Source organism: Oncorhynchus keta, chromosome 29 (assembly GCF_023373465.1).
Source record: "Oncorhynchus keta strain PuntledgeMale-10-30-2019 chromosome 29, Oket_V2, whole genome shotgun sequence".
Taxonomy (NCBI): domain Eukaryota; kingdom Metazoa; phylum Chordata; class Actinopteri; order Salmoniformes; family Salmonidae; genus Oncorhynchus; species Oncorhynchus keta.
This window is the reverse complement of record NC_068449.1, coordinates 4,808,014-4,829,717: the sequence shown is the minus strand read 5'-3', so window position 1 is coordinate 4,829,717 and position 21,704 is coordinate 4,808,014. Positions and strand designations below refer to the sequence as shown.

Here is a 21,704-nt window from a genome sequence, read left to right as displayed (position 1 = left end):
TCCCAGCTCTAAATCAGTCCATAATTCGAGTGATATAATTAAAACCAGCAGTACTCGGGTCACCAGGCTCGGAGTTGAGAACCACTGAGCTAGCATATCAGAAATGATTTTGTATTGGCTTGAATAAAGTGTTGGAAAGTTGCAAGTGCTTATTTATTTGCGCACATTTTCTAAATGTAGAAATAGGTCAGAGTGACTTGACATGAAAGCCTATATAAAGACATATACCATTTACCCAGTGTTTACATTGAAATAAAGTGTTACAATAGTAACTTGATATTCCTGGCCTGTGGCGTTCAGAATGCAGACCCGTTCTACCAGCTCAGAATGTGATCTCACAGTGCGCGGTTGCTCCGGTGACCAGACAAATCCCAGACTGAGAGGTTCTGCTTCGAAACAATATGTCCTGTCACTAGTGATTTGTTACAAGTTAGGTACAGTGGTCAACAGCGCAGTGTCACCATGTTGCTGAATAGAATGGTGGTATTTGGACTCTTTTGTCTGGGGATACTGTAGAGAGGCAGTGGCAATTCGAAGGCACTGGATTTGACAGGGTAAGGTTATGGGGCCTGAACTATGCTATCCGGTAGGCCGAAAATATTGTTGGTATCTCAGATTGTTCTGGCAAGTCTCATATAGAACCGTCATTGGGAGGAAGGATGTTTGAAACGATTTTTACATTTCTATCCAAAACAATGAGTTAGAAAATTATGGAAGTGGCAATTTTATGCTCTTTGTAGACCTATACATAGCATGTATAGTTCTAAAAAGACCCTATGATGCAGACATCTTATGATACAGACATCTTGTTGTCATTATATTCCTCATAGTGTGCTCTAACATATGCAGTGTCTTGATGAAATGCTTTTTAAAAATCACATTCATTTCTTAAACAAAAAAAATGGTAATATCTAAAAAAAAAAAAAAAAAAAACTATTTTTTTTAAATGTATTTTTAGAAATAATGTTTGGAACATTATATTCTTCAAATACATCACATTTCCAGAGTGGGCTACCAGGTACTTTTGAAGATATGACATTATTGATGTTATAGGTCATTAATTAACCAATCACAGCAGTCCTTTACAATTGCACATTCAGTAAATCACCAACAGAGGGAGTTCTTTTTGAATCTGTTTTCCCATTCACTGTGTTGGAGGTGCTCATTAAATGCATCATCACTTAAAAATTAGCCGAGAGCCCACTCTGGAAATGTGATGTACTTGTAGAGCGGTGGTCATCAACACGAGCGATCTCCTGGTCGATCACCAAACATTTCTGTCTAAAAAAACAATGATAAAGCATTGCGTACATATTTTTGCGGGGGTTTTGTGCTGATGGTGGTAGGTGCACTTGATTCAGCAGCCCTAGCGCCGGGAAGGCAAAGTGTTTCCTTTTTGAACAATTTCCTGTATCTGAAGGTAGAACTCTGCCTCCCCGGCGGGCCCAGAGAGCAAATCAAGTGCACCATATAGGCCTACCGCAGGCCAATCAGATAACTCTGATCACCATGTCTGTACAGTTTCCTCAAGCCATAGACTGTAATAAGAAGCCTCGAACAATGTTAGAACCAAGACTTCACAGAGACTAAATGAATACAGCACAGAGCTGCTGTTTTTATGACTGAGTTCCTGTTTAAGTTGCTATTCAGACTGTCAACACTTTGTTCAACACTTTCATGAGCCATAAAATGTGCGTTCTCTCTACTTCCACTCAGGCTACAACCAGCACTGCAGCTGCACTGATGAGTATAGCAACGTGTTCTGATAAGATTGCGTTGTTATATTAGTATCTTGTCTTTTTTTTTTATATCAAGAAATATTTCACTTTCTCTGGTCACAGGAGTAACAACATGGATTGGTGCATGAGGCCTTACAGGAGGCTTTTGAAGGTCTATAAAGAGGCCTTACAGGAGGCATGTGAAGGTCTATAAAGAGGCCTTACAGGAGGCATGTGAAGGTCTACAGGAGGCATGTGAAGGTCTATAAAGAGGCCTTACAGGAGGCATGTGAAGGTCTATAAAGAGGCCTTACAGGAGGCATGTGAAGGTCTATACAGGAGGCATGTGAAGGTCTATAAAGAGGCCTTACAGGAGGCATGTGAAGGTCTATAAAGAGGCTTTACAGGAGGCATGTGAAGGTCTATAAAGAGGCCTTACAGAAGGCATGTGAAGGTCTATAAAGAGGCCTTACAGGAGGCATGTGAAGGTCTATAAAGAGGCCTTACAGGAGGCATGTGAAGGTCTATAAAGAGGCCTTACAGGAGGCATGTGAAGGTCTATAAAGAGGCCTTACAGGAGGCATGTGAAGGTCTATAAAGAGGCCTTACAGGAGGCATGTGAAGGTCTATAAAGAGGCCTTACAGGAGGCATGTGAAGGTCTATAAAGAGGCCTTACAGGAGGCATGTGAAGGTCTATAAAGAGGCCTTACAGGAGGCATGTGAAGGTCTATAAAGAGGCCTTACAGGAGGCATGTGAAGGTCTATAAAGAGGCCTTACAGGAGGCATGTGAAGGTCTATAAAGAGGCCTTACAGGAGGCATGTGAAGGTCTATAAAGAGGCCTTACAGGAGGCATGTGAAGGTCTATAAAGAGGCCTTACAGGAGGCATGTGAAGGTCTATAAAGAGGCCTTACAGGAGGCATGTGAAGGTCTATAAAGAGGCCTTACAGGAGGCATGTGAAGATCTATAAAGAGCCTAAAATGTCCACATGTGATTTTCACTGAAATAGTTTGTGGTAGAAATGTAAAAAGCATTTCAAACATCCTTCCTCCCAAATAAGTTTCAATGTGAGAATTGGCAGAACAATATGAGATTCCCAAAATATTTTCTGGCTATTTTCCTGGAGTGGAATCGGCTAGATAAATACAGTAAGCATTATTAGTAGTATTGGTAGAAAATACAATTTGAGAAAAATCAAATGTAACCCTTGCCAATACCTCCTCCCCTACTCACCCTATATACACCCCTCCTCTCATCTCTTCTCTCCCATCCTCTCTCGTATCTACACCCACTCTCTTCTCCTCTCCTCTCTCCCCTCCTCTCTCGTATCTACACCCACTATCTTCTCCTCTACCTCTCTCACCTCCTCTCGTATCTACACTCACTCTCTTCTCCCCTCCTCTCTCGTATCTACACTCACTCTCTTCTCCTCTCCTCTCCCCCCCCTTTCTCGTAGCTACACTCACTCACTCTCTTCTCCTCTCCTCTCCTCTGTCCCCTACTCTCTCGTATCTACATTCACTCTCTTCTTCTCTCCCCTGCCCATCGTCTCTCCATCTCCTCTCCCTCCCCAGGCTGCAACCATGACCCAGAGTGGAGGTGTGAACGTGCACAGCGCGGTGGCCGAGGATCGTCTGGAGGTGCTGCAGGTGTACCGTCTGCTGCAGTGCGTACGCGAGGGAGATGCGCCCGCGATAGAGAAGATGGTGCGCCTGGGCGTGCCCAACCTCATCAACCTGACAGAGCCCAGCGAGGGAAATGCCGCCATGCACCTGGCCTCCGTGGCCAACGACACCGACATGGTGCGCTTCCTACTCTCACAGGTAGGCCCGGTGTCCAGTCTACCAATCATCATTTAGCGTTATCAGGCCCGGTGTCCAGTCTACCAATCATCATTTAGCGTTATCAGGCCCGGTGTCCAGTCTACCAATCATCATTTAGCGTTATCAGGCCCGGTGTCCAATCTACCAATCATCATTTAGCGTTATCAGGCCCGGTGTCCAATCTACCAATCATCATTTAGCGTTATCAGGCCCGGTGTCCAATCTACCAATCATCATTTAGCGTTATCAGGCCCGGTGTCCAGTCTACCAATCATCATTTAGCGTTATCAGGCCCGGTGTCCAGTCTACCAATCATCATTTAGCGTTATCAAAACCATCACCTTCATCCAAAACAGGGTTCGCTGTCACTTTAAATCATCATTTACTCAGTGTAGTTCCAATCATCATTTGTGATTTACAGCGCAACATCGACAATCATCAGAGGTCTGGACCAGTCTACCAATCATCATTTAGAGTTATCAGGTGGGTGTTCAGTCATCAGTCTCTGGTTCAAGCCCAATCATCATTTAGCTCATTCCATGTCCAATCTACCAATCATCCGTTACAGTATCCATCGTCATATTTCCTGCTTGTTCTTTGGGCGGTTTAGAGCAGGTTTTTACTGTCAAGCACTTTTTCACAAATGTATTTGATAAAACCTTTAGCTCTATTGATCTTCCTCACCGTTTCCTCCCAGGGTGCACACCCTAACATCCAGGACAAGAAGGGGCGTACACCCGTCATCCTGGCAGCTCAGCTGGGCCATGACAACATGGTCGCCCTGCTGGCCAAGAATCACGCCAACATGGACGTGGTCGACACAGAGGGAAACGGTAGGTAGGGAGAGGTTCTCTACCCTGCTCCCAGATCTGTTTGCTGACTCCTGTGGTCGTTGTCTGTGACAGTGACTCACGTGGTCGTTGTCTGTGACAGTGACTCCTGTGGTCGTTGTCTGTAACCATGACTCCCGTGGTCGTTGTCTGTGACAGGTGACAGTGACTCCCTGTGGTCGTTGTCTGTGACAGTGACTCCCGTGGTAGGGAGAGGTTCTGTACCCTGTCCCAGACAGTGACTCCTGTGGTCGTTGTCTGTGACAGTGACTCCGTGGTCGTTGTCTGTGACAGTGACTCCTGTGGTCGTTGTCTGTAACCATGACTCCCGTGGTCGTTGTCTGTGACAGATGACAGTGACTCCCGTGGTCGTTGTCTGTGACAGTGACTCCCGTGGTCGTTGTCTGTGACAGTGACTCCTGTGGTCGTTGTCTGTGACAGTGACTCCCGTGGTCGTTGTCTGTGACAGTGACTCCCGTGGTCGTTGTCTGTGACAGTGACTCCCGTGGTCGTTGTCTGTGACAGTGACTCCCGTGGTCGTTGTCTGTGACAGTGACTCCCGTGGTGGTCTGTGACAGTGACTTGTCTGTCTGTGACAGTGACTCCTGTGGTCGTTGTCTGTGACAGTGACTCATGTGGTCGTTGTCTGTGACAGTGACTCCGTGGTCGTTGTCTGTGACAGTGACTCCCGTGGTCGTTGTCTGTGACAGTGACTCCTGTGGTCGTTGTCTGTGACAGTGACTCCCGTGGTCGTTGTCTGTGACAGTGACTCCCGTGGTCGTTGTCTGTGACAGTGACTCCCGTGGTCGTTGTCTGTGACAGTGACTCCCGTGGTCGTTGTCTGTGACAGTGACTCCTGTGGTCGTTGTCTGTGACAGTGACTCCCGTGGTCGTTGTCTGTGACAGTGACTCCCGTGGTCGTTGTCTGTGACAGTGACTCCCGTGGTCGTTGTCTGTGACAGTGACTCCCGTGGTCGTTGTCTGTGACAGTGACTCCCGTGGTTGTTGTCTGTGACAGTGACTCCCGTGGTCGTTGGTGACAGTGACTGTGGTCGTTGTCTGTGACAGTGACTCCCGTGGTCGTTGTCTGTGACAGTGACTCCCGTGGTCGTTGTCTGTGACAGTGACTCCCGTGGTCGTTGTCTGTGACAGTGACTCCCGTGGTCGTTGTCTGTGACAGTGACTCCCGTGGTCATTGTCTGTGACAGTGACTCCCGTGGTCGTTGTCTGTGACAGTGACTCCCGTGGTCGTTGTCTGTGACAGTGACTCCCGTGGTCGTTGTCTGTGACAGTGACTCCCGTGGTCAAGCCAGAACAAACAGATGTGGGAGCAGGCTAAGGGATGGTGAAAATGACGGGCCAAACATCACCAGAGCCATATACTTAGAGAGTTGGGCCAACTTTCATATCGTTCTAATTCTAGACATTCAGTGACATGCCGTTGTTTAAATATTCCTGATGTTATGTTAATGGACAGCTAACATGGCTGCCCTATCATCATGTAAATGCGTCATAATGAGGAAACCTCAATGTCCCATCTCTCTAAATACATGGCTCTGAACAACACCGACTGTAGAGGAGTTTTGTATCTGTTCTAATCCCCCCTAACTCTAACCCCCAACCCTAACCTCCCTGACCCTAACCCACCTGACCCTAACCCACCTGACCCTAACCCACCTGACCCTAACCACCCCTGACCCTAACCCCCTAACCCTAAACCACCTAACCCTACCCCCCCTAACCGTAACCACCTAACCCCTCCCCTAACCCCCCTAACCTACCTAACCCTAACCCCCCTAACCCTAACTCCTAACCCAACCCACCAAACCCTAACCTCCCCTAACCCTAACTCACCTAACCCTAACCCACCTAACCCTAACCCCCAACCCACCTAACCCACCTAACCTTAACCCCCCCTAACCCTAACATCTTAACCCTAACAGACAAGACGTTTCTCTCCAGGCACACTGTTCTACTGCATCTCTCCCACCAAGCGTCACATGCGCTGCCTGCAGGTGGCGCTCAACAGCAAGGCCAACGTCAACAACGTGTCCACAGCCGGGACGCCCATCTTTCTGCTGGCCTGCGAGCGCGCCCACGACTGTGAGAACATGTGCATCAGCATCCTGGAGAGAGGGGCTGACCCCAACGCCACCAACGAGGTAATCACAAGACAACCGCGCTGGACAGGACGCAATTGGCTATGACATCATCAGACATCAAATCACATGTTATTTGTCACAACACTGTAAATGAGGCGTTTGGTTTTGATAAAATTAAGAGTTTTCTTTTTGTACTTTACTTCAATCCTTTCTTATAATGATTATAAAATAGTGACAACCGAGATCTCCGCTCTCTTCCTAATACTCCGCCCTTCATTGCCTTCGTCTCCTTTACTTTGACATTAACATTAGACCGTTGCTGGCTTTCCTCTTCCCCCTCCAGGCGTCTGGTCGTTCGGCCCTGATGGAGGCAGCCAGGGCGGGAGCGGTAGACCTGGTCCGGGCCATCCTCCAGAAAGGAGGAAACCCCAACGCTGTGGACAAGAAGAGGATACACACTGCCCACCTCGCTGCAGAGGGGGGCTTCTTTGAGGTACTACAGAGGTGCTGGTTAACAAAAGGATACCTTAGTAATCAGGTTTAAAACCAGGTTCTTCAACATACGGTGCATTCGGAAAGTATTCAGACCCCTAGCCTTATTCTAAAATGGATTACATCGTTTTTTCCCCCCTCATCAATCTACACACAATACCCCATAATGACAAAGCAAAAATGTTTTGGGAATTTGTTGCAAATTTAATCAAATAAAAAAACTGAAATACCACATTTACTCTACTCTGTTGACGCACCTTTGGCAGAGATTACAGCCTTGACTCTTCTTGGGTATGACGCTACAAGCTTAGCACACCTGTATTTGGGGAGTTTCTCCCATTTTTCTCTGTAGATCCTCTCAAGCTCTGTCAGGTTGGATGGGGAGTGTCCCTGCACTGCTTTTTCCAGGTCTCTCCAGAGATGTTAGATTGGATTCAAGTCTAGGCTCAGGCTGGGCCACTCAAGGACCTTCAGAGACTTGTCCCGAAGCGACTCCTGCGTTGTCTTGGCTGTGTGCTTAGGGTCATTGTCCTGTTGGAAGGTGAACCTTAGCCCCAGTCTGAGGTCCTGAGCAGGTTTTCATCAAGGATCTCTCTGTACTTTGCTCCGTTCATCTTTCCCTCGATGCTGACTAGTCTCCCAGTCCCTGCCACTGAAAAACATCCACACAGCATGATGCTTCCACCACCATGCTTCACTGTAGGGATGGTGCCATGTTTCCTCCAGACATGACGCTTGGCATTCAGGCCAAAGAGTTCAATCTTGGTTTCATCAGACCAGAGAATCGTGTTTCTCATGGTCTGAGAGTTCTTTAGGTGCCTTTTGGCAAACTCCAAACGGGCTGTCATTTGCTGTCACTGAGGAGTCTGGCCACTCTACCATAAAGGCCTGATTGGTAGAGTGCTGCAGAGATGGTTGTCCTTCTGGAAGGTTCTCCCATCTCCACAGAGGAACTCTGGAGCTCTGTCAGAGTGACCATTGGGTTCTGACCAAGGTCCTTCTCCCCTGATTTCTCAGTTTGGCGAGGTGGCCAGCTCTCGGAAGAGTCTTGGTGGTTCCAAACGTCTTCCATTTAAGAATTATGGAGGCCACTATGTTCTTTGGGGACCTTCAATGCTGCAGACGTTTTTTGGTACCCTTCCCCAGATCTGTGCTTCGACACAAACCTGTCTCGGAGCTCTACTGGAATTCCTTCAACCTCATGGGTTGGTTTTTGCTCTGACATGCACCATCAACTGTGAGACCTTATATAGACAGGTGTGTGCCTTTCCAAATCATGTCCAATTACATTTACCACAGGTGGATTCCAATCAAGTTGTAGAATCATCTCAAGGATGATCAATGGAAACAGGATTAACCTGAGCTCAATTTCAAGTCTCAAATTGTCTGAATATTTATGTAAAGAAGGGCATTTCTGTTTTTATTTTAAATACATTTGCAAAAATTTCTAAACCTGTTTTCACTTTGTCATTTATATGTTATTATTTGTAGATTGATGAGGAAATGTGTTTATTTAATCCCTTTTAGAACAAGGCTGTAAAGGTAACAAAATGTGGAAAAAGGGTCTGAAAAGTTTCCTGCTGCACTAAACTGTTATAGCAAGTGTTCTGGCTACATGACGAACACAGGCTGGAATCACTTTTCAGAAAGGCTGTATTTCTTAATGGCCAATTTAATTTCAAAGCCTAGGGAAAAATAAATAATAAATAAACGATAAATGTATTGTTTGTATAATGTGACATGGTGGCGTTAGACGGACCCTGTAGCGTTAGACAGACCCTATACTTGCTATGATGATTAATTATGCATTTAATTTGACAAATGTTATTTTGTTTTGCATTTTGTGCACACATGCTCACAGAAATAGTGTCTCATAAGCCCATATGGGCTAGGCACCAATTGGTGTATGACACTGAAATAAAAATGAATAGGTTTGCAAAGGGAGGGTATATTACTGGAAACTTTCTAAGTTTACCAGTAAACTACCGGAATTTTGGTAACTTTCAAGTTTTTGGAAGGCAAACTGGTGGCAGTTGTGAAAAACGTCAATAGTTGGAAGAGTTGTAAAGTTAATAAAAAATTATTCCATTGTTGATTAGATGTATGTTTTTATTAACTAGGCTATTTTCTCTTGAACCATATGGTCTATCCCATCCACTAGAAACTCATGTACTGTATGGACACATATACAGTACAGGTCAAAAGTTTGAACACTCATTCAAGGGTTTTTCTTGATTTTTACTATTTTCTACATTGTAGAATAATAGTGAAGACATCAAACCTATTAAAGAACACAAGTGGAATCATGTAGTAACCAAAAAAAGTGTTCAACAAATCAAAATATATTTGAGATTCTTCAAATAGCCACCCTTTGCCTTGCTGACAGCTTTGCACGCTCTTGGCATTCTCTCAACCAGCTTCATGAGGTAGTCACCTGGAAGACGGTTCAATTAACAGGTGTGCCTTGTTAAAAGTTAATTTGTGGGATTTATTTCCATTGTAATGCGTTTGAGCCAATCATTTGTGTTGTGACAAGGTAGGGCTGGTATACAGAAGATAGCCCTATTTGGTAAAAGACCAAGTCCATATTATGGCAAGAATAGCTCAAATAAGCAAAGAGAAATGACAATCCATCATTACTTTAAGACATGAAGGTCAGTCAATCTGGAAAATGTCAAGAACTTTGAAAGTTTCTTCCAGCGCAGTCAAAAAAAACATCAAGTGCTGTGAAGAAACTGGCTCTTATGAGGACCGTCACAGGACAGGAAGACCCAGAGTTACCTCTGCTGCAGAGGATAGGTTCATTAGAGTTACCTGCACCTCAAATTGCATCCCAAATCAATGCTTCACAGAGTTAATGAAACAGACACATCTCAACATCAACTGTTCAGAGGAGACTGCGTGAATCAGGCCTTCATTTTTATTTATTTTAATTTTACCTTTGTTTAAACAGGTAGGCAAGTTGAGAACAAGTTCTCATTTACAATTGCGACCTGGCCAAGATAAAGCAAAGCAGTTCGACACATACAACGACACAGAGTTACACATGGAATAAAACAAACATACAGTCAATAATACAGTACAAAACAAGTCTATATACAATGTGAGCAAATGAGATGAGATAAGGGAGATAAAGGCAATAAAAAGGCCATGGTGGCGAAGTAAATAAAATATAGCAATTAGAAGAACTGGAATGGTAGATTTGCAGTAGATGAATGTGCAAAGTAGAAATACTGGGGTGCAAAGTAGCAAAATAAATAAATATATACAGTAAATAAATTAATGGTCGAATTTCTGCAAAGAAACCACTACTAAAGGACACCAATAAGAAGAAGAGACTTGCTCGGGCAAAGAAACACGAGCAATGGACATTAATCAGGTGGAAATCTGTCCTTTGGTCTGATGAGTCCAAATTTGAGATTTTTGATTCCAACCGCCTTTGTGAGACGCAGAGCAGGTGAACGGATGATCTCTGCATGTGTGGTTCCCACTGTGAAGCATGGAGGAGGGGGTGTGATGGTGTGGGGGTGCTAAAATATAGTGATTTTTTTTAAACACTTTTTTTGGTTACTACATGATTCTATATGTGTTATTTAATAGTTTTTAATGTATTTACTATTATTCTACAATGTAAAACAAAAAAACTTGAATGATTAGGTGTGTTCAAAATTTTGACTGGTACTGTACACAACAATTAATACTATATAGGAATATATTTTTTTTTAAAGTTATTCAAGTGTACATTACCAACGTTACCGCACATTGCCATAGATTACCTGTTAATTACCGAAATTACCGTAACTTTGGTAAATTACTGCTAGCTTTGCAACCCTAAAAATAAATCAAATTAATAGATTAGGTCTAATTCTCCTTTCCCTTCCAGGTGATAGTGGTGCTGTCTGCTTACTCTGCAGACTTGAGTGTGACTGCCTTGGACGGGAACACCCCCTTGCACGTGGCTGCAGCTGGAGGCTTCACTGAGTGCTGCAGGTTCCTGGCTCAGAGAGGTGGGGAACCTGACTGACTGGGCAGAGAGCCCATGGGTTGTGCAGGCTTTGGTTCCAGCCCAGCACTGCTAGCACACTGAATTCAATAAATCAGTCAACTGCTCATGAAGACATTTGATTGGCCGAATCGGATGTTTTAGTGATGGGATGGGTTTTAGTGACGGAACAAAAAGCCTGCACACCCTGTACCTCTCTAGGACCACGGGTGTTGACCTCTCTTTCATCCACAGAAGATTAGAAAGTCTCTAACCCCAGCACCATACATACTATAGCTAAAGTCAAGCAACTCTAACCCAGCACCATATATACTGTAGATAAAGCCAGCCAACTCTTACCTGTAGATTACATTTTAAAATTCAAATTGCCTCCTGTGTCAACCCCAGGCTGCAACGCCAAGCTGAAGAATACCGAGGGTTTCATCCCCAGTCAGATTGCCAAGAACAACAACCAGAAGCCAGCCATGAAGGAGCTGAAGAAGGCAGAGCGTCTGGAGGTGAAGTTCTCCAAACCGGGCGCAGTCAATCCCAATGAGCTGTGGGCGCTCACGCTGCACGACTGGTCCTGCGAGCACGAGGCGTCGCTTCGCACCGCCATGGAGATCGCTGAGGAGGCTGTGGGTCCCGTGGAGACGGTTACCCGGGAGACGTTTGTGGCGGTGCTGCAGGATCACCGGGCGCCAGTGGATGACGAGAACCTCCAGAAGGTCATTCTAGAACTGATTGTCATTCTAGAATGTATAGAGCTGATGTTTAACTGTATGTGTTTGATATCTGATCTGTGGGACGTTGGGTTTTCTTATTGTTTATGGCTTTAATGGACAACCCTCATGGACAAAGCAGTACATTTTCTTCACAGTGACTCTGGTTTACAGTAGTTCAATAGAAAGGTGAATAGGGTGTAATTTGAGAAGCAGACGGTTTAGTATAGTGTTTTACGTTGTGCTCTTATTCTACAGTATGTCCTGATCTATAGCTTCATGGATGCCAGAAGAAAAACACATAAAATTAAAATGAATTTTCTATCCAGGTGATTCTGGAGCACGACAAGAAGCGCGAGGGACTGATCAACGTGACTGATTTCTTCAAAGGGGTGCGCTACCTCCAAAAAGCCTTTACCCTTCCCTCCTACGAGCCCAAGAAGAAGAAAGCCGGGAAAGGGGGGAAGGGGAAAAAGAAAGGTAAGTTCGTCCTCCCCATGCCCATTTGCATTGTCCCTCCGGAGCTCATCTTCCGGCGCGAGGACGGCGGGCCGCCAAACTTCATGGTGGAGAGCTACCAGCAGTTCACCGACACCAAGCGGTTCGACCGCGACCACCCGCCGGGCCACCCTATCGAAGACGACTCAGCGTGGTACGTGGATGAGCCGGAGAAAATCTATATCAACATCAACTACTGTGTGAAGACGGGGGACCTGGAGTCTCTTAGCCTGGCCTTCAGTCAGGGGGTCCCTGTGGATGTGAAGGACTGCTACTATAAGACGCCCCTGATGACCGCCTGCGGGAGCGGGAACTACAGGGTGGCCAAGTTCCTCATCAGCCTGGGGTGAGCAATGAGCGTTATACCACGGTTGTGGTCAATTCCATTTAAATTCCAGTCAATTAAGAAAGTTAACCAAATACCAATTCCAAATGTTCCTAATTGAAAAGCATGAAAAAATTATTGGAATTGCAATTTCAATTGAAAATGGAATTGACCCCAATCCTGGTGAGCAATGAGCATTACACAGCCCTCTAGTATTGCTTTTCCTCATTTTCAGTGCTGATGTTGGTTTACTCAGTAGTGATCAGGTTCTCAGTGCTGATGCTTGTTTATTCAGTAGTGATCAGGTCTCAGTGCTGATGCTGGTTTTAATCAGTAGTGATCAGGTCTCAGTGCTGATGCTGGTTTTAATCAGTAGTGATCAGGTCTCAGTGCTGATGCTGGTTTAATCAGTAGTGATCAGGTTCTCAGTGCTGATGCTGGTTTTAATCAGTAGTGATCAGGTCTCAGTGCTGATGCTGGTTTTAATCAGTAGTGATCAGGTCTCAGTGCTGATGCTGGTTTATTCAGTAGTGATCAGGTCTCAGTGCTGATGCTGGTTTTAATCAGTAGTGATCAGGTCTCAGTGCTGATGCTGGTTTTAATCAGTAGTGATCAGGTCTCAGTGCTGATGCTGGTTTTAATCAGTAGTGATCAGGTCTCAGTGCTGATGCTGGTTTTAATCAGTAGTGATCAGGTCTCAGTGCTGGTGCTGGTGTATTCAGTAGTGATAAGTTTTTTTTTATTGATCATTAGTCAATGGGCCAGCTCTGGACCACAAGGGGCTTTCACTTATCAAGTCTATTGATCCCTATTTTGAGTGAATCTTATTCGATACTTGCCGATGAATCTTTACTGGTTTGGCGGGTGGTTAATCGGTCAGTGATCAGGTTATTGGCCATTAATCAGGTATATGGATCTGCTACAGTGCTGACGTGACAGCGTGCGACCAGTTCAGTTGGACACCGCTGCACCACGCCTCCCATGCAGGCCAGGTGGACATCGTGGACCTCCTGGTGCATTCTGGGTCAGTGGTGGACGCCGTGGCCATGAATGGAGCCACACCCCTCATGAGGGCCATCGAGAGCTGCAGACCGTGCTGTGTGGACTACCTCATCAAGGCCGGAGCCAAGGTGCAGGCAGAGAACAAGAAAGGTACTACTATTCATACTCTGCACTATACTACTATACTGTACTATACTATACTACTCTACTGTACTATACTACTCTATTCATACTCTTTTAAACGCTTGGTAAGACTGGTCAAACGGTAGTGGACAAATTATTAGGGACACCTGCTCTTTCCATGACATAGATTGACCAGGTGAATCCAGGTGAAAGCTTTTGATCCCTTATTGACGTCACTTGTTAAATCCACTTCAGTCAGTGTAGATGAAGGGGAGGAGACAGGTTAAAGAAGGATTTCAATAGCCCTTTTGAGACAATGGAGACATGGATTGTGTATATGTGCCATTCAGAGGGTGAATGGGCAAGACAAAATATTTAAGTGCCTTTGAATGGGGTATGTTAGTAGGTGCCAGGCGCACCAGTTTGAGTGTGTCAAGAACTGAAACGCTGCTGGGTTTTTCACGCTCAACAGTTTCCCGTTTGTATGAAGAATGGTCCACCACCCAAAGGACATCCAGCCAATTTGACACAACTGTGGGAAGCATTGGAGCCAACATGGGGCCAGCATCCCTGTGGAACGCTTGCGACACCTTGTAGTCCATGACCTGACGAATTGAGGCTGTTCTGTGGGTAAAAGGGGTTGCAGCTCAACATTAGAAAGGTGTTCCTAATGTTTTGTGCACTCAGTGTATCGGGAATAGGGTGGCATGTTCATGTTATCAATAGTCCAGCAGATGGCCCTGTTTCCCTTGTGATGTATTCCTCCACTCCCCTCCAGCCCTCCCACCTCCTCCCCCAACCCTCTCCACCCCTTCAACCTCCCCCGCAACCTCTTCCACCTCCCCCGCAACCTCTTCCACCTCCCCCGCAACCTCTTCCATCTCCCCCGCAACCTCTTCCACCTCCCCTCTCCACCCCTTCCACCTCCCCCGCAACCTCTTCCATCTCCCAAGCCACCTCTTCCACCTCCCCTCTCCACCCCCCTCTCCACCCCGTCCACCTCCCCTCTGCACCCCGTCCATCTCCCCTCTCCACCCCGTCCACCTCCCCCTCCCCGTCCACCTCCCCTCTCCACCCCATCCAACTCCCCTCTCCACCCCATCCACCTCCCCCCACCCCGTCCACCTCCCCCTCAACCTCTTCCAGCTCAGCTCACAGTCTCTGGCTCCTCACTCACGCGTGAAATTAAAATGTGATACGATAACAGGTCTATCATCCCCAAAATCCCTGTAGCAACTGTGGACAGGTGGAGAGAAAGGTGCAGGATAGAGGACTACTGTTATGTATGAAAGGTGTAGGATAGAGGACTACTGTTATGTATGAAAGGTGCAGAATAGAGGACTACTGTTATGTTATCTATGCTATTTCTTGTCCACATGTTGATTTCCAATTATTACCTCCACGTGTATCTGTGTATCACTGGTTTAGATTTTAATATACACTACCATTCAAAGGTTTGGTGTCTCTTAGAAATGTCCTTGTTTTTGAAAGAAAGGCATTTTTTTGTCCATTTTTAAAATAACATCTGATTGCTCAGAAACACAGTGTTGTGTAGACATTGTTAATGTTGTAAATGACTATTGTAGCTGGAAATGGCTGATATTTAATGGAATATCTACATAGGCATACAGAGGCCCATTATCAGCAACCATCACTCCTGTGTTCCAATGGCACGTTGTGTCAGCTAATCCAAGTTTATCACTTTAAAAGGCCAAAAAGGCCCTTTTGCAATTATATTAGCAGAGCTGAAAACTGTTGTCCTGATTAAAGAAGCAATAAAACTGGCCTTCTTTAGACTACGTGTGTATCTGGAGCATCAGCATTTGTGGGTTCGATTACAGGCTCAAAATGGCCAGAAACAAATAACTTTCTTCTTGAAACTCATCAGTCTATTCTTGTTCTGAAAAATGAAGGCTATTCCATGTGAGAAATTGCCAAGAAACTGAAGATCTCATACAACGCTGTGTACTACTCCCTTCACAGAACAGTGTAAAATGGCTCTAACCAGAATATATTTTGCCAAGATAATCCATCCACCTGATAGGTGTGGCATATCAATAAGCTAATTAAACAGCATGATCATTACACAGGTGCACCTGTGCTGGGGAAAATAAAAGGCAGCTTTAAAATGTGCAGTTTTGTCACCCAACACAATTCCACACAACACAATGACTGAGCGTGCATTTGGCATGCTGACTGCAGGAATATCCACCAGAGCTGTTGCCAGTGAATGGAATGTTAATTTCTCTACCATAAGCCGCCTCCAACATTGTTTTAAAGAATTTGGCAGTATGTCCAACCAGCCTCACAACCTCAGACCACATGTAACCACGCCAGCCAAGGACCTCCACATCCGGCTTCTTTATCCGCGGGATCGTCTGAGACCAGCCACCTGGACAGCTGAAGAAACTGAGGAGTATTTCTGTCTGTAAAAAGGCCCTTTTCTGGCGAAAAACTCAGTCTGATTGGCTGGGCCCCTGCCCAGTCATGTGAAATCAATAGATTCGGGCCTAATGAATGTATTTCAATTGACTTTTTTCCTTATATGAACGAACTGTAACTTTGCAAAATCTTAGAAATTGTTGCATGTTACATTCATATTTTTGTTCAGTATAATAATATAGGCCATTTAGCCAATGCTTTTATCATAATTGACTTAGTCATGTGGGAATAAACTTTTTTTTTTTTTTTTTTTTTACACACGGGTGGTCCCGGGAATTGAACTCACTGTCCTGGCATCGCAAGCGCCACGCTCTGTCAACTGAGCTCTGTAAGAGCACCGTGTATCTAGAGCATGTGTAACTGCTTTAGCTACTGTTATGTTACTCGGGAAGGTACAGAATAGGGTTCTAATTAAAACGCTATGGGTCTCATTTCAGAGCAGAATTGCCTGGACATTGCCAGAGCATATGGAGACATCAGGATAACTGATCTGGTCCAGGCTAAGTTTGACAGCCTCCCCAAGTCCAAGGAGGGGAAGGGGAAGGGAGGAGGCAAACCTGTGGCCAAGCTAGCTAGTCTAGCTGCTCCTAAGGTAAATAACTACCTGGTTGTGGGGTTATGTTATTTCCTCACCATGGTTACAAACATACACATACTGTAGACTAGTTTTATGTGTCTTGTATATACACTGAGTGGACAAAACATTAAGAACATCTGTTCTCTCCATGACATAGACTGACCAGGTGAATCCAGGTGAAAGCTATGATCCCTTATTGATGTCACTTGTTAAATCCACTTCAGTCAGTTTAGATGAAGGGGAGGAGATAGGTTCTAGCGAGATTTTTGAGACATGGATTGTGTTAATATGTGCTACTCAGAGGGTGAATGGGCAAGACAAAATATTTCAGTGCTTTCGAATGGGGGTATGGTAGTAGGTGCCAGGTGCACCGGTTTGAGTGTGTCAAGAACTGCAACGATGCTGAGTATTTCACGCTCGGCAGTTTCCCTGTGTGTATCAATAATGGTCCAGCACCCAAAGGACATCCAGCCGACTGGACACAACTGTGGGGAAAGATTGGAGTCAACATGGACCAGCATCCCTGTGGAACTCTTTCGACACCTTGTTGAGTCCATGCTCCCGATGAATTGAGGCTGTTCTGAGGAAAGGGAGGGGGGTGCATGCAACTCAATATTAGGATGATGTTCCTTATGTATGGTATACTCAGTGTGTTTTTTTTATGTCTGACATGTGCTTCAATATGTATGTTATTTGCTATGTGTGTTATGTGTAGTGTTTGATTTGATGTGTGGATCTGCCTGTGCATGTGTGTCTTCATGTGTAACGTTTGTGTGCGTGTGTGTGTGTTTCCGTCTATCCGTCTCCATCCAGTCTGACTCTGTGTCTGCGACCTCCTCTGAGACGACGGTGAGGAAGGTTTCTCTGAAGGACAACATCATCTTCCTCAACACCCAGATCACCAGCGGAGCCACCAACCGCCTCGACATCAGCTTTGTGCCAAAAACAGTAGGTTCCCACTTCTCCGCTTCCTCCGTGACAGAAGGCACCTGATCTAGCCAATGACCTCATCCTTTGATTAGCCTGTTGTTTTGTTCTCAACTTGTTTTTGCTATGGACGCACTCTTAGGTGGCTATTACATAACGTTAATTTATTTCTCCCTCCTCCCCTTTGTTTCGTTCTGCTGCCCCTCTCCCCCCTCTTTGTCTTGCTCTGCTGTCCCTCCCCTCCCTCTTGGTTCGTTCTGCTGTCCCTCCCCTCCCTCTTTGTCTCGCTCTGCTGTCCCTCCCCTCCCTCTTTGTCTCGCTCTGCTGTCCCTCCCCTCCCTCTTGGTTCGCTCTGCTGTCCCTCCCCTCCCTCTTGGTTCGCTCTGCTGTCCCTCCCCTCCCTCTTGGTTCGCTCTGCTGTCCCTCCCCTCCCTCTTGGTACGCTCTGCTGTCCCTCCCCTCCCTCTTGGTACGCTCTGCTGTCCCTCTCCCCCCTCTTTGTCTCGCTCTGCTGTCCCTCCCCTCCCTCTTGGTACGCTCTGCTGTCCCTCCCCTCCCTCTTGGTTCGCTCTGCTGTCCCTCCCCTCCCTCTTGGTTCGCTCTGCTGTCCCTCCCCTCCCTCTTGGTACGCTCTGCTGTCCCTCCCCTCCCTCTTGGTTCGCTCTGCTGTCCCTCCCCTCCCTCTTGGTTCGCTCTGCTGTCCCTCCCCTCCCTCTTGGTACGCTCTGCTGTCCCTCCCCTCCCTCTTGGTTCGCTCTGCTGTCCCTCCCCTCCCTCTTGGTTCGCTCTGCTGTCCCTCCCCTCCCTCTTGGTTCGCTCTGCTGTCCCTCCCCTCCCTCTTGGTTCGCTCTGCTGTCCCTCCCCTCCCTCTTGGTTCGCTCTGCTGTCCCTCCCCTCCCTCTTGGTACGCTCTGCTGTCCCTCCCCTCCCTCTTGGTTCGCTCTGCTGTCCCTCCCCTCCCTCTTGGTTCGCTCTGCTGTCCCTCCCCTCCCTCTTGGTTCGCTCTGCTGTCCCTCCCCTCCCTCTTGGTACGCTCTGCTGTCCCTCCCCTCCCTCTTGGTTCGCTCTGCTGTCCCTCCCCTCCGTCTTGGTTCGCTCTACTGTCCCTCTCCCCCCTCTTTGTCTCGCTCTGCTGCCCCTCCCCCCTTTGTCTCGCTCTGCTGCCCCTCCCCCCATTTGTCTCGCTCTGCTGCCCCTCCCCCCTTTGTCTCGCTCTGCTGCCCCTCCCCCCTTTGTCTCGCTCTGCTGCCCCTCCCCCCTTTGTCTCGCTCTGCTGCCCCTCCCCCTTTGTCTCGCTCTGCTGCCCCTCCCCCTTTGTCTCGCTCTGCTGCCCCTCCCCCCTTTGACTCGCTCTGCTGCCCATCTCCTCCAACGTTGTCTCGCTCTGCTGCCCCTCTCCCCCAACGTTGTCTCGCTCTGCTGCCCCTCTCCCCCCCCGTTGTCTCGCTCTGCTGCCCCTCTCCCCCAACGTTGTCTCGCTCTGCTGCCCCTCTCCCCCAATGTTGTCTCGCTCTGCTGCCCCTCTCCCACCCCACCCTCTTTGTCTCACTCTGCTGTCCCCCCTTTGTCTCGCTCTGCTGCCCCTCTCCCACCCCACCCTCTTTGTCTCACTCTGCTGCCCCCCTTGTCTCGCTCTGCTGCCCCTCTCCCCCAATGTTGTCTCGCTCTGCTGCCCCTCTCCCACCCCACCCTCTTTGTCTCACTCTGCTGCCCCCCTCTTTGTCTCACTCTGCTGTCCCCCCTTTGTCTCGCTCTGCTGCCCCTCTCCCACCCCACCCTCTTTGTCTCACTCTGCTGCCCCCCTTGTCTCGCTCTGCTGCCCCTCTCCCCCAATGTTGTCTCGCTCTGCTGCCCCTCTCCCACCCCACCCTCTTTGTCTCACTCTGCTGCCCCCCTCTTTGTCTCACTCTGCTGTCCCCCCCCTCTTTGTCTCACTCTGCTGTCCCCCTCCCCTTTGTCTATGTCTGCTGCCCCTCTCCCAACCCACCCTCTTTGTCTCACTCTGCTGTCCTCCCCCTTTGTCTCGCTCTGCTGCCCCTCCCACCCCCCTCTCTCTTTTATTCTCACTCTAACATCTCTTCTCTCTATTTCTCTCCCGATCTTTCCTTCTCTCTTTCTCCCCTTCTCTAATTCTCTCTCTCTCTCTCGCTCTCTCTCTCTCCCTCCTCACTCCCTTGTCAGGTGTGGGGTAAGCAGCTGACCAGCAGCCAGCTGATTGAGAGGAAGGAGGAGAGGAGAGACCGTCTGTCCTACGAGGTGGACTTTGAGGACTTCATGATGCCTTTCAACCAGAACATCAGGCAGAAGGCCCAGGAACTGGGAGGCCTCAACAACTGACACAGACAGGGTGTCCCAAATGGAACCCCTTTCCTATTATATAGTGCACTACATTTGACCATAGGGCCCATAGGGCACAAACATAGTGTTTGTCAACATAGTGCAGTATATGGGGAATAGGGTGCCATTTCAGATGCACGCAGAAAGAGACAAAAATAAACCATATGTCCAGTCAGTTTTGATTCAACTAGCAGTTTTTATAATGCCAGCATGCTATCATATTGTTACTGAAATACAGGCCATATTGAAGCATTGTAATATAACGATAGACACCATAGTTCTTAGAACATCACAGGCGGTTGATGGCACCTTCATTGGGGAGAACGGGCTTGTGGTAATGACTGGAGTGGAATCAGTGGAGTGGGATCAAATACATCAAACACGTGGTTTCATTCCATTCGCTCTGTTCCAGACATTATTATGAGCCGTCCTCTCCTCGGCAGCCTCCTGTGCTCTACATGTTTTAATAAAAGTTCGTAGTAGTTGATAGGAGTTGATAGTATAGGAGTTGATAGGAGTTAATTGTATAGGAGTTGATAGGAGTTGATAGTATAGGAGTTGATAGGAGTTAATAGTATAGGAGTTGATAGGAGTTGATAGTATAGGAGTTGATAGGAGTTAATAGTATAGCAGTTGATAGGAGTTGATAGTATAGGAGTTGATAGGAGTTAATAGTATAGGAGTTGATAGGAGTTAATAGTATAGGAGATGATAGGAGTTAATAGTATATGAGTTGATAGTATAGGAGTTGGTAGGAGTTGATAGTATAGGAGTTGATAGTATATGAGTTAATAGTATAGTAGTTGATAGTATCGGAGTTGATAGGAGTTAATAGTATAGGAGTTGATAGGAGTTAATAGTATAGTAGTTGATAGGAGCTAATAGTATAGGAGTTGATAGTATAGGAGTTGATAGGAGTTGATAGTATAGGAGTTGATAGTATAGGAGTTGGTAGGAGTTAATGGTATATGAGTTGATAGTATAGGAGTTGGTAGGAGTTGATAGCATAGGACTTAATAGTATAGTAGTTGATAGGAGCTAATAGTATAGAAGTTGATAGGAGCTAATAGTATAGGAGTTGATAGTATAGGAGTTGATAGTATAGGAGTTGATAGGAGTTGATAGTATAGGAGTTGATAGTATAGGAGTTGATAGTATAGGAGTTAATAGTATAGGAGTTGATAGGAGTTAATAGTATAGGAGTTGATAGGAGCTAATAGTATAGTAGTTGATAAGAGTTGATAGTATAGGATTTGATAGTATAGGAGTTGATAGTATATGAGTTAATAGTATAGGAGTTGATAGTATCGGAGTTGATAGGAGTTGATAGGAGTTAATAGTAGACGAGTTGATAGGAGTTAATAGTATAGTAGTTGATAGGAGCTAATAGTATAGGAGTTGATAGTATAGGAGTTGATAGGAGTTGATAGTATAGGAGTTGATAGGAGTTAATAGTATAGTAGTTGATAAGAGTTGATAATATAGGACTTGATAGTAAAGTAGTTGATAGGAGTTGATAGTATATGAGTTAATAGTATAGGAGTTGATAGTATCGAAGTTGATAGGAGTCGATATGAGTTAATAGTATAGGAGTTGATAGTATAGGAGTTGTTAGGAGTTGATAGTGTAGGAGTTGATAGTATAGGAGTTGATAGGAGTTAATAGTATAGTAGTTGATAAGAGTTGATAGTATAGGACTTGATAGTAAAGTAGTTGATAGGAGTTGATAGTATATGAGTTAATAGTATAGGAGTTGATAGTATCGGAGTTGATAGGAGTCAATATGAGTTAATAGTATAGGA

General features: G+C 46.2%; 1 protein-coding gene across 1 annotated transcript; it reads left to right on the top strand.

The window, feature by feature from the left end:
* Window positions 1-360: 360 nt before the first annotated feature.
* On the top strand, window positions 361-20,077 carry LOC118362124 (ankyrin repeat and EF-hand domain-containing protein 1-like). Its single transcript, XM_052485802.1, has 12 exons — window positions 361-554; window positions 3,295-3,543; window positions 4,241-4,376; window positions 6,336-6,535; window positions 6,819-6,968; window positions 10,851-10,974; window positions 11,358-11,677; window positions 12,001-12,515; window positions 13,420-13,646; window positions 16,499-16,653; window positions 17,452-17,586; window positions 19,747-20,077. Exons 2-12 carry the CDS (start codon window positions 3,304-3,306, stop codon window positions 19,900-19,902), a joined length of 2,358 nt encoding a protein of 785 aa, XP_052341762.1. The 5' UTR covers window positions 361-554; window positions 3,295-3,303; the 3' UTR covers window positions 19,903-20,077.
* Window positions 20,078-21,704: the final 1,627 nt, after the last annotated feature.

Coding starts and splice junctions, on each gene's coding strand:
- LOC118362124 (XM_052485802.1), top strand. CDS start 3,304: ATGACCCAGAGTGGAGGTGTGAACGTGCACAGCGCGGTGGCCGAGGAT. Junction 6,969..10,850: donor CAGAGGGGGGCTTCTTTGAG/GTACTACAGAGG, acceptor TTTCCCTTCCAG/GTGATAGTGGTGCTGTCTGC. Junction 11,678..12,000: donor ATGACGAGAACCTCCAGAAG/GTCATTCTAGAA, acceptor TTTTCTATCCAG/GTGATTCTGGAGCACGACAA.